The sequence below is a fragment of the Trematomus bernacchii genome, unplaced genomic scaffold, assembly GCF_902827165.1.
Source record: "Trematomus bernacchii unplaced genomic scaffold, fTreBer1.1, whole genome shotgun sequence".
Lineage (NCBI taxonomy): Eukaryota > Metazoa > Chordata > Actinopteri > Perciformes > Nototheniidae > Trematomus > Trematomus bernacchii.
The window spans coordinates 11,170,644-11,183,629 of NW_022987727.1; the positions used below are offsets into that span (position 1 = coordinate 11,170,644).

General features: G+C 41.8%; 2 protein-coding genes across 2 annotated transcripts; both read left to right on the forward strand.

Moving 5' to 3' along the window:
• Positions 1 to 249: 249 nt before the first annotated feature.
• krt18a.1 (keratin 18a, tandem duplicate 1) lies at positions 250 to 6,339 on the forward strand. Its single transcript, XM_034144865.1, has 7 exons — positions 250 to 810; positions 3,013 to 3,095; positions 3,433 to 3,589; positions 4,664 to 4,828; positions 5,068 to 5,193; positions 5,385 to 5,605; positions 5,761 to 6,339. The coding sequence occupies exons 1-7, from the start codon at positions 364 to 366 to the stop codon at positions 5,873 to 5,875; spliced, it is 1,314 nt and encodes a 437-aa protein (XP_034000756.1). The 5' UTR covers positions 250 to 363; the 3' UTR covers positions 5,876 to 6,339.
• Positions 6,340 to 7,578: 1,239 nt separating this feature from the next.
• Positions 7,579 to 10,711, forward strand: LOC117494525 (keratin, type I cytoskeletal 18-like). The gene is made up of 7 exons (XM_034145477.1): positions 7,579 to 8,087; positions 8,727 to 8,809; positions 8,892 to 9,048; positions 9,210 to 9,374; positions 9,468 to 9,593; positions 9,733 to 9,956; positions 10,529 to 10,711. The coding sequence occupies exons 1-7, from the start codon at positions 7,668 to 7,670 to the stop codon at positions 10,653 to 10,655; spliced, it is 1,302 nt and encodes a 433-aa protein (XP_034001368.1). The 5' UTR covers positions 7,579 to 7,667; the 3' UTR covers positions 10,656 to 10,711.
• The last annotated feature ends 2,275 nt before the right edge of the window (positions 10,712 to 12,986 follow it).

Consider the following 12,986-nt stretch of genomic DNA (forward strand, 5'->3'; position numbering starts at 1 on the left):
TAAATCCTCTGTGAAATAATAAAAGAGAAAATTATATACTAGACTTAAAAAGAGAGCAATAATTAATATTATTCATGTCTAACAAAAAAAGTATTTTTTCCTTCTTTCCAGCTAAGGAAGGTTGTGGAGGACAAAGACATGCTGTGAGTCTGCGGTTTGGGACAGTGGAAAAGAGGGAGGTGACTCAGGGTGAGGGGGAGTGGTTTGAGGGGCGGACCTGAGGGCCCACAAGGTCTATATAGTTAAACAGAGTTTCCTCTGCTACTGCCTTGTGTCTGTGAGCTCACATTTCTGCCTCCTCAGCCTGTGCCGCTCTCTCGTACTCACAGTCTCTCTCACTGAATCTCACACTCCTCCAGCACCATGCAAACCTCCAGGCAGTCTACATACTCTGTGCGCAGCTCCAACAGCAGCCGACCTCCTGCCATGTCAATGAGCCGTACCTCTGGTCCTGTCTACAGGGCCTCATCTATCCATGGTGGGGCTGGAGGGGGCCGCATCAGCATCTCCTCCAGCAGCAGCACTCGATTGGGATCAGGGATGGGATCCGGGATGGGAGTGGGTTCAGGAGCTGGGGGCTTCTCCAGCAACATCCAGGTGAGCGGGAACAGTGGCCACGTCATGGGCAATGAGAAGTTTGCCATGCAGAACCTGAACGACCGTCTGGCCAACTACCTGGAGACGGTGAGGAACCTGGAGCAGGCCAACCACCAGCTGGAGATTAAGATCAAGGAGGCCATGGCGAAGAGCGGACCCGACTGCAGAGACTACAGCAAGTACCAGGCCGTCCTGGATGACCTCAGGAAGAAGGTGAGGAGGACATGTGTTCATTTATTAAGTGGTGAATTAAAGTAAAAGAGAGGGGTTTGAATGGAAAGAGGTAATTCATTTAAGTTGATGACATGATATGATGTATGATTGGTAGAAGAAAATGTGTAGGGCACAATACATATTGAAGGTATTTGCATTTCAAATGGGTTTTAAGCAATCAAATTGGCACCCTCTGACCTAAAAACCAAACCCATTATGGTTACTGCTTGGATTAGTGCCCACTGCCGCTCTGGGGGTCCCAGGGCTGAACCGGAAACAGTATGGTGGAGGAATGTTGGAGCATCAGGGGTCAGAGAGACAGGAAAGCAGAGAAAAACAACAGAGTCCAGGGACTTTACAGACCATAAAGGGCCAACATACAGGCCCATACGTCATGACTTTAACTACCTTTTCCTTTCGGTGTAACACAAACAGTGTCTCAGTAATAGCACAATGGGACTGAACAAGTAGTACAGTCATTACTACTGTGTATACACAGAATAGAAGCTGATAAGGATAAGGACACTCACTTGGGAATAGGATCTTTCAAGTTGGGGTTCTTTATGTTCTGTGTTTTATATGTAATTAATCTGATAAGGCAAATCATTTCACACTTTCCTGAAACACCCGATCAAAACACATCCGGCTAAAGAACTCAAAGTTAAGATTGCATTATTCATTCAAGGTTTTTCCCCCACTGATTTGCAAATGTCATTCAAGCCTACAGTTTCCATATTCAGACAAAAAAAAGTGCAGTTTTCAAATGGAATATTCCATTCGGGCCCAATGGAGCAACTGGATAACCCCGTTTCTAACTGTACCAGTTCAACATTAGAACATATTATTTGTATATGTCCTCTGTGTGGAAAAGTGTACATGCCCACATAGAGCAGGTTTTTTTTACATGTTTTCCTTGTGGGACTGAACAGATAACACTATAGACGTCAAATGGTTACACAAACATGAAGAAGGAGTTTGGCAACTATTTCCCAAGGTTTTTTCATTCTCAACTGTTTACTCTACTAACAGCTGAGGGCCTGAGTTTATCCACACAGCCCGGGGTCAAAAAAGGCAAATTTGTCTTTTGATGTGATGCAAAAATCACTCAAATAACTAAGCCCTCAGCCCCCATCTGAGAAAACACAGACTCTCACGTCAATGTGAAAACAGCCCAGTCTGGTAAAGCACGCACAGTCAACTATCCATGCAAACACACACATGCACGCACACACACAACCACCACCACCCCCATCTACCTCATGCAAATCACCTGTCTCGTCCCTGCTGACTGCATGGATCCTGTTCCTGCTCCGAGAGGACGGTTGCTGCCTGGCAGCCACCGATTGGCTAGTAGACTTTGTCACCTGGATGCCTCCCCTGCCACCCTTCCCTGCCCTTATCTACCAGACCGTGACACATAAAGCAAATACTGCAACCATCTGGTTTATCTGAACCGGCCCGCTGGCACTGTCCCCGTGTTTTACAATAAAATCACGGTAAAATACGTTCATTTTGTTGTAGTCTACCATAGTATTTACATGGAGATAAGCCCCGAATATTCGCATCGCTCTAATCGCTCGAGTTTCAGGTTTCACCGCGGCTGTCAGCTGTGTTTACTCCTGTCATTCAAACAAGACGCGCTGGAGAGGGGGCGGGGCTTATATCCATGAAAATGTTTTCTGAATGGAGATCGGATCGATCAGGATAAACTAACCTGTAGCTGTTCCATCCAAACTCACAACAACATCATACAGACAGAAATAAAGCAGCGACTGTATTCGCCATGACATAGACAGTCTGTGGTTTGTTAATGATTAACTTTTGTCCAGTTTCTGAACAGATATGAGGAGCTGTGAGCTCTGTGTGCTAACAGCTAGGCTGATGTTTTGGGACATGTTGCGCTGTCGGGTGCTGACCAATCACGAAGCGTCATTTCTTGACTGGCAGCAAAAACAACCATTCACAGCAGTGCTTCTCTGGCTGGCTCTGTCCAATCACAAACAAGAAGTGTTCTCCCTAAAGGAATACCCTTTCCGTAAAAGTTGAAATGCTGTGGTGTTTCCTGAAATGCTGTGGTGTTTCCTGAAATGCTGTGGCGTTTTCTGAAATGCTGTATTGTTTTGTGAAATGTTGTTTTGACTTGCACTTCAGGGCCACCGTACCTTAGCTTGCAATCTAAATCCCCTCTTTCTTTTGTCTCAGGTGTTTGATTCCACCTCTGATAACGCTCGTCTGGTTCTCAACATCGACAACGCTCGCCTGGCGGCCGATGACTTCAGAGTGAAGTAAGTCCCTCTGAGACAGGAAACCCTAACCCAGACTGCTGCGGGCACACCCTGCTTTACCGCTGAATAGGTTCTTGGATGTATACATGATCTGTCTTGTATTCATAAATCATCACCTTTGCATCATAGCCGGGGGAGATGTTTCCATTGTGTAATAAAGCTAATGTCATAGCAAACACAGCTGGAAAATATGGTATAGAATATTGTATGCTGAACAAATATTGACCATGTAAATGGAAAGGAAAGATACCTTGAATATAAATAGTTGGTGACAAAGTGATAGGCCCACTCAGCAACTTAGTTCATTGAGTAATTCAGTTTACCCTGCCCTGTGTAGATACGAGTCTGAGTTGGCTATCCGCCAGTCTGTGGAGGCGGACATCATTGGTCTGAGGAAGCTCATCGACGACACCAACATGAGCCGCATGAACCTGGAGAGCGAGATTGAAACCCTGAAGGAGGAGCTCATCCACCTCAAGAAGAACCATGCAAATGTGAGTATGGTAATCCCAATCCTAACCCTAACCAGATCCAAACCTCAACTCAAAAGTGTTTTTTCATAATATAAAGAAATCCAACCCTAACCCTGCAAATATATTTAAATTATGACTCGTGGGAAACATATTTTTTGCTGATAATGGTCACAGCTTTAAATCTAATCTGAAACAAAAAAAAATATGTGGTTATGTTTAGTCAACAAATCTTGGTTAGGATGAGGAAAATATCTTAGTTTGACTTAAAAGATGTACAACAAAAGTTGCTAAAAATCTGTTTCGTGAAGCTAACATCAAATGTTTCCAGTTAGACCCTTTAAACCAGCGAAAAAAGCAAGGACAATAACATAAGAAATGTGTTCTAACAACCTGATTTAGAAACATTGTTTTTCAGGGCTTTGCCATTAACTGCTTAGTGTTGACATTTTAGTGCTGCTTTCAACAAAGTGTAATGAGTCCCCAACAAAGAAAAGACCTCTGGACCATCACAGCAAACAGCCACAACCTTTTAAAGAACTGAATCAATATTTACTTATATCTCCATAATCCCCTTCAACATCATCACCACCTGTTGGGAACGTATGCATGTTACAGACTAGGCCACGACTTTAACCAGGACATCCAGGCAGGCTGCAGGGTTTTCTTCAATAAAAGTGTCAGAAGAAAACAAATCAGTGGGTGGAGGGAGGTTTGATAAGAAATCTTAAATATCTGGGTGTGAATTCTGTGGGAAGCCTCATCGTTAAAAATGGTTCCCCAAAGTAAAAAAAACACCAAGGAATTCAAATGACTATAATTTAAGTGGATAAGCCACAAGGCAACCATTTGTTTACTGAAGAAATTAAGTCTCAAAGAGACGTTTAGATGCACCCCCTGTATATTTACCTGACCATAATGTAATTACGGTTGGAAGAGGCTCAAAAAGAGTCAAAGCTAGGTCACAGCTAAATGAAAAAAGTCTGTAGTAGTAGAATCCACATGATTTAAGCTGTAGTCTACACACTTGAACTGTTTGAAGCGCACAATATTTTTGATTGTGTCTATTAACTCTTCTATCAATTTGCATCTTTTTAGGAAGTTATGGAGCTCCGTAACCAGATTGCTCAATCAGGAGTCCGTGTGGACGTCGACGCTCCCAAAGGACAGGACCTGGCTCAGCTCATGGCAGAAATAAGAGCAAAGTACGAGAACATGGCAAAGAAAAACCAGGAAGAACTCAAAACATGGCACGAATCTCAGGTAAACCATTAACAAGGAACTAGAAAGAGTTCAAACCACTTCCACAGCCAAAGGTGTATTCAAAGGCTCTTTGGATGGTCCCATATACCGAGTTGGGAGTGTTTCTAATTACAATGTCACAAAAGTGAAACACAATGCGAGTATCCGCCCTTTGATTTGGATCAGCTCTAAAGTTTAATGGCCCATACTACACCCTGAATTGACTCCTGCTTATCTTTCATTCTTGATCCTTTTTTCAGATAACAGAAGTGCAGAGCCAGGTAGTCCAGAACACAGAGGCCCTGAAGGGAGCCCACACAGAGGTGAACGACCTGCGTCGACAGATGCAAACCCTGGAGATCGAGCTGGAGTCCCAGAGGAGCATGGTGAGAAGCACACAGTCAGCACACACTTCATTGACCCCAACACACACTGCCATGGCTTACTCAGCACTCTCACTTCAAGTCTCTCTTGTTGACACAATCTTCACACTCCGGTGACCTCTCACTATGGAGCTGTCGCTAGTGAGTTGGCTTCACTGTAAGATATTAACCCATTCTTTGCTTTCCCTTCACAGAAAGGGTCTCTGGAGGGCACGCTGAGGGACACAGAGATGCGTTACAACATGGAGATTGAGGCTCTCAACACCATCCTCCTGGGTCTGGAAGCCGAGCTCACACAGCTGCGTAACAGCATCCAGCAGCAGTCGCAGGAATACCAGGCCCTGCTCAACATGAAGATGAAGCTGGAGGCCGAGATCGCTACATACAGACGCCTGCTGGATGGGGAAGACTTCACGTGCGTAGCTAACTGATTCTATGTTGACAAAACCAAGAAAAAACTATTTTATATGTACATACGTAAGCAACCTTGAGAGGCAAGGTTCATACTTAAAGATGTGTCAATTTAAACTTCTACTGACGATTAATTAGTTTCTTGATATGTCCGTTTAGGCTCCAGGATGCTTTGGAAGACCAGAAAACCGTGAATACCAAAGTCATGACCGTCACACAGACCCTGGTGGACGGGAAGGTGGTTTCCTCCAGCACAGAAACCAAGAACCTTTGAATACCAGAAGCAACCACATGACACTCCCAACAATCACTAACCCTGCATCAAAACACTAACCTATGATTGGCTAAATGTGATCTGCTTTCATCTTACAGCACTAACCGTAAATGTTGCATTAGACGCTGCCATTCTATTTGACTTTCTGGGTACGCAGCTGTTCCACAGGCCGATGAAATCAAAACTGGATTGGAGGGAAACCACATCATCTATTATTTATTTCATCATGATTTATTTATGTGTTGTGTGTTGACCTGCAAAGTTTAAAACAATTGGAAAAATTAGAGCTTTTTTTTCAAAGACAAACCAATTGAAGACATTCAATATTTTTAATTAATAAAAGAGTCCAAATAAATGTAAAACATTTTTTATGTCATCATCTTTGGTTTTCTTTCTGTCCAGTTTTGTCTGTCTGTTGCGCTGTGATGTTCAGACATTTCAATAAAGTCCATTGGTGAAATGTTCTTGGTGTGATCATGGTGTTTTGTATGAAACAAAAAAGAATATGTCAGATATATTACCTCATTTACTCCCAAAAGCAAAATGACCCTTTGAGAATTATAACATGTATGACACTATAAATACATAGGAACAAATAACCCTATGACTAAATGGTTAACGTATGGTGACCATTAAATCTTTAATCCTTTATTACATTTGTAACTTTAGCTTGCAGTCTCAATCCTCACCACTTTTTAGGTGTAGCTTTAAAATCACTGAAAAGTGCCAAAAACTTGATATGGTGCCTTACCGTTTTGAAACATTGATCCCTTATTCATTTTAGATTATGTTATAGCCTGAACAAGGTAATTCTACTGGGATCATTGAGATAAAGGATAAAATAAATGTGGTTGTGATAGTTGTAAAAATCTTCCTTGTACTATTATAAAGTGCCGCTCAATGGTTAAGCGCAAGATAGGCCTTATTTATTACTTCTGATACTCCAACTGAATCCCGTTTCACTGTGTCCTCTTTGTCTTGAAAACAAGGCTGGTGACATACTACATGCGTCTCAGTGTCAACAAATTCCATAAACAGAATGGTTCCTTACATATCTACCAGTATCCAAGCTTGTTGACTCCAAGACATACATCTTAAGTAAAAACACATGTTTGAAACTGTAGTTTTGCGAAAACTTTACTGAATCATGATAAATATTGACATTTTGAGTAAATGTGTACACAATTTACGAAATTGGAATTCATCTGCAATCAAAGGTAGTCCCCAGAATGCACTCATATGTTGGATACTGAAAACACGGACAATGGCCACTAATGTGTTTTAAATAGTATCTGGACAACGAGTGAGACTCCAAAGTGCCTTTGTAGACAAGAAATTACTACCCAGGTTTAATTCAGACCTGGGACACTGTCCTCTGACAAGTAAGCGCAAAAATGCAAAAAAATATATGGGAGGAATAAGATAAAGTGATATACTTTATAACTGATTAAGACAATTTCCCTGCTGGATAAACTTCAGAGAGATATTGAACATGGCCGGCATTATGCTTTAAGCTGCAATTGATATCACAGTTACCATAGATACGTTTACTAGACACTATCATGTCAGCCGGATGTTCATATTGGGTGTTTTTGGTCAAAGTCTAGGAAAAGGTCTAAAGGTAAAATGTAATATAGATAGTAGAGGAGTGGCAGGAAGACATATTGCCTTGCAGACCGATATATAAGACTTGGTGGCTGGTCTCCGTCTTTCACTCTCAGCTGCCGAACCCCTCTGTGTCAGGACGCACCAGAGCTTCTTCTTCTAACTCATCAACTCACTTCTTCTAGCAATGGAGCCCCGTTATAGACGCCAGAGTTCTCAAGTTCTTGGAGGTCATTTGACACCCTTGCAAAGACCTGTTCAGATGGACAGGTCCTATGCCCACAGTGTCAGCGGAGGAGCAGGCGGCCATGGGATCAGGATCTCCACGGCCTACGGCACACGGGTTGGCAGCAGCTTCGGGGGTGGGTATGACTACCAATCCACGTCTTCTGGGTCGAGTTCCGGATCCCTGGCTATCACGAATGAGAAGGCAACCATGCAGCACCTGAACGACCGCTTGGCTTCCTACCTGGAGACGGTGAGGAATCTGGAGAAGGCCAACAGCACCCTGGAGATCAAGATCAGGGAGACCATCGAGAAGAAAGGCCCTATGGCGGGGAAGGACTTCACCAAGTACAACGCCATCATCGCTGAGCTGAGGGCCAAGGTGAGTCAATCAGTCGGTCTTAGTTATACTTGATGTGTCCTATTTAGTCTACCAAATGGAAAACTAAATGTGACAGTACAAAGTTTTCTTAATATCAAGCTAGTGATAAAGCTGTGTCTTCCTTAGTGTTATGGTTTAAAACACATCTCCAAGTAAGTGGATATGGGGTTTCCAAGCTTGTGCACACATTTTCTTTTTATAGGCTCTAATGTTCCAAACTGTCCAATAAAATTTACGTTTTTTAAATAATTCTTGCAGAATTTCTTTTGACTAAGATCTCAATCCTCTGTCCAATACTATTCTCTTCCAATACCCTCCACAACTTCACATAATGTTGGGGCAAAAGTCAAAAGTAAAGCCTTTTATTATTATACCACCGGCTCTTCAAAGTGTTTATTGATTTCTCAAACTGACTCACAGTCTCAGTCTTATCTCCACCTCCCTGTGGAGCTATGAGAGATAACCTGCTTTGTTATTTTATGACTTACAGTGTGTTATCAAGGCAGTTATTTGATCTGCATAGTATATCAAAGTGAGAATCACTTAAACTGACTGTGGAAAAAAAGGAAAACACAACGTTTCAATTAGTATATGCAGTATGTTTGTATTTCCCACACTGAACAACTTCCTGTATTGCAGATATTTGACATGATCAAGGGAAACGCACATCTTAATATCTCTCTTGACAACGCCAGACTGGCTTCAGACGACTTCAGAGTCAAGTGAGTGTTTGGCTTTGTTAAGTAAATGAAACAGGCTCTCTATCAAGGGTCAACATATCTGATATAAAGTATGTCTGGTTAGGATGGAGTATGAAATGTCCATGCGTCAGGCGGTGGACGCCGATGTGGCCAGACTGAGGAAGCTTCTGGATGACACCAACGTAATGCGTCTCCACTTGGAGAGCGACATCGAGTCTCTGAAGGAGGAGCTGATCAACCTGAGCAAGAACCATGAGTTGGTGAGGACACTGATCAAAACATATATGGCCTTACAAAGAATAAGAATCTATAATTCAGTACCTCGCCATTATGACAATCCGTTTTTCCCATCAACCTCCTAGCACAGGACCCCACGGACCTTGTTCAGGAAATCACTCCCTGACTTTTTCCCCCTCAACAGGATGTTGCCGAGTTGCGAGCCCAGATCACCCAGGTTGGCGTCCGTGTTGATGTTGACGCTCCTAAAGGACAGGACCTGGCTAAGATCATGGCGGAAATGAGGGCCAGCTATGAGAAGATAGCACTGAAGAACCAGGAGGAGCTCAAAACCTGGCATGAATCTCAGGTTATTATTCAATCACGATATTTGTCAAATATTTTTTGAGTTGGCTAGCGGTGCTTGTGGTGTATATTACATGCATTTTTGTTGTGTTTCCAGATCACAGACGTGCAGGTTCAAGTAACTGAGAGCTCATCAGCTCTGAAGGAAGCCACAGTTGTGATTTCTGAAACTCGGAGAAGGTGTCAGGGACTGGACATTGAACTGCAGTCTCAACTTAGTCTGGTGAGAACTATGTGCTTGTTTACATCATTAGTGCATCATTATCATAGAGACAATCTCTTTATCCAACTCTTAGCATGAAGCTAAGTAATTCATTGTCTACTGCATCAATCAAAGGCATGATCAACCTTTTTGTTCACAGAAAGCTTCCCTGGAGGCCACGCTGCGGGACATCGAAATTCGTTACAACATGGAAATGGAGAAGTACAACGTGATCATTGTGAGGCTGCATGAGGAGCTCACTCTGATCCGCACCGACATCCAGCATAGCACTAGAGAGTACGAGCACCTGCTCAACATCAAGGTGAAACTGGAGGCCGAGATCGCCGAGTACAGAAGGCTGCTGGATGGCGAGGCAGACTACCAGTGAGTATGAGAAGAGGAGGCAGAACGTTTGGGTTAAACTGAAAAAAAATTGCTTTCAGCAATGGTTTGAACAAGCAAACATGAACAATATTAGAGCTTTGTTCATGTCATGGATAGTTTTGCAAATTTGATTCAAATTAGCTTCATGCAAACATGAAGCGACATTGATATGGAAAGTAAAAGCTGTCCATAGATAGCATACAATACTCCCATCCCTTATTTTACTGCTCCATGACAGCATGTAAAACCAGATCACTTCAAGAGAAATGACATATTTGATACCAACATGGTGACCAAAAGGATCTAATTTCAATATATACTCATCTTTATTTATATAGCACCCTTCATACAACTACGCAGCTCCAAGTGCTTCACAGAGCAAGATGCAAACAGACAAAAAAAGGAAGAAATAAAATAATTTAGATTGAAAAAATCAATAAGTAGATATAGCGCATCTCTAGAAATTACAAAAATAAACAATGCAATGTTAAATTATAGAAGCAAGGACATGTTTGATAGTTATACCAAATAACAACCCTGGATTGATTGAACTATTTTCTTCCCTTTTCCAGGCATGAGGATGCAGTTGACTCGAAGATGGTCCAGACCAAAGTGGTGACGGTCACTCAGACTTTGGTGGACGGCAAAGTTGTGTCAGAGAGCAAGGACGTCAAATCCAGTGAAAAAGCTGTAAATTAAGCACTGGGGTCTGGGAAACCCTTTGGACCAATAAAAAACAATGAACAAAAAATGTACCATTATGCTTGTGACTCTTTTTTTTAGCTTTGTGCGAAAGAACAAAACAATCATTACAATCACAGTTATGCATTATTACATTATTATTATTTATTCCACATAACTTATGTGCTAATTTTCTTCCTTTTTGATAGTTAGGGGGAGTTCGTTAACACAACTATCATGTCTGTATAATTGATGTGAAGCTAAAAGCCACAAGTTAGATAAGATAAGAGAAGATGGACCTTTATTAGCTTAGCTTACCTTAGTATAAATTCTGAAAGTATCTGGCAACAGCTAGTCCGGCTCTGTTCCATAGTTAAATTGATGTATCTATACATTATACTGAATGAAAAAAGTGGACGTTGTGACAGTGAATTCACCCATTGGTTTGTGGCACAAGTTTGGCATTTTGGCAGTGACCATTTACTTTTTTTGGGTCCAAATGTGACAATAATTGGACGATAGTGTAGACCCTAGTAAGGTAACCAGCTAAACATAGCACTAGCTAGCTAGTTTGGTTGGTAATGTGTGTTAAATATGATTTTAATTTGGATGCTAATTTGGGCTAAGGAAAATATTCTTACAACAAAATGTTCTTATTGAAAAAAAGAACAGCCAACTCCTTTTCGTCTCTTTTAGACTTTACAATGCCTTGAAAGCGATGCAGTGGTAGCGTTTTGTATCCATGCTAAAGCATTTATCAACTATTGAACTCTAAATTGGACCAACATTTACACAATAATTATTATTATGTCTAATGGAAGACATTAAACTAGGGATTAAGACAATAAACTCATTAGAGAAATGTTTACTAAAGTAGTAAATCAAGTGTGAAGAAGGGTCATTTTCTCATAGACTTCTATCCAAACTGACTTCATTTTGTAACCTGTGAAACCTCCCTTGTTGTTGTTTACTTTGGGATTTCAATTCATACAAACACAGAAATATAAAAGGCTGTACACATACAGTCAACTTCCCTGCATGCACATAGAGAATGTTAGCTGTCTGGCCTCCTGCCATCAACCCCCTCGACACACCCCAGTCTGCTGTGTTTGCGGGAAATTCTTTCAGCCTCTGAGAAATTCCCATTCTGACCTGCAGTTCTTTAGCCCTGTTTTGTAATAGGCAGAAGGCCCCTATTCCCATGCCATGTCAAAGCTATCCAGGGTTTCTCCTTTCTGTTTGCATTCACATAGTCAGTCTCACTCTGTGCTCTGTGATAGAAACTAACCTCTTTTGGTCTGAGTTGAATCACTGCATGACTGTTCATGTGTTGTTATTAGAAATGCGGCCGGAACATTTTTGGACAGTTGGGGACAATTTTATAACTTGAACTCAACCTCTACCAATAAATCCACTATTCATCAACACAATGGCATGTTTTTGGGAAATATTCAGTTGCAAATTTCCATACATGTAGACAGCAACATTAATTATTCTGTGAAATGCCAGATTTAAATCAAGACAGGTTTCCTAACTGTATCTGATAACAAGTAACAGTTTCCAAATGTGTGCCACTTTCCAGTGCAATTTCATATGCCCTATGACTGTTATTGTGAAAAGTGTGGTTGACAGTGCGTCTGCTGTTAGCGCCTCCTCCTGTCAGTCTCGCTAGCTGTTGTTTTGGGTGAAGTCCTAAAGCTGTCCTCCCCAACACTAAGTCTTTGTTGCAGCTGCATTCTGCCACCTCCTGAACCCAGATGCTTTTTGTTATGGCCTTACTGACAGAAGCTGGGCAGACGGACCAGAGAAACAGGGAATTCCAAAAAAAGAGTAGAAAAGAAGGGATGGCAGAACTATCCCTGCTATCCCCCACAAGTGCATGTCTCTGCTGCATGCCTAGGACCAGAGAGCTGGCTATACAATACATTTCTCTCTTCATAAAGACAGGAGGCCCTCTGAGGATTTACTCTGCTAAGTCCTAAATCCTCAAAGAATAGGCAACCTAAGTAAAACTGGATGGTTCAACACAGCAAAGAAGAAACCATAGCTGCCTCAATTGTGGACTCCATTTGAGTGGTCATTAAGAAATGTTGAGCCAACTCATTAGCACATTTGCATGCTTAAGTTCACCAGTGATAAACTCAACGAAACAATTTGCAGATCTATTTGGCAACCTGCAAATTGATTGCTGTAATTCTTTTGGAATACATTTTTAAAATGCTGTTGTGATCAGGCCTTAAAACTTAATTAGATATTTTTTTAATGCATGTTTGAAACCAGAGCCCACTCTGCTCCAATTGGTTAGCTGGCCAGCTCTGTCGTGATTTGTCAACCACTTAGGGATGTCCC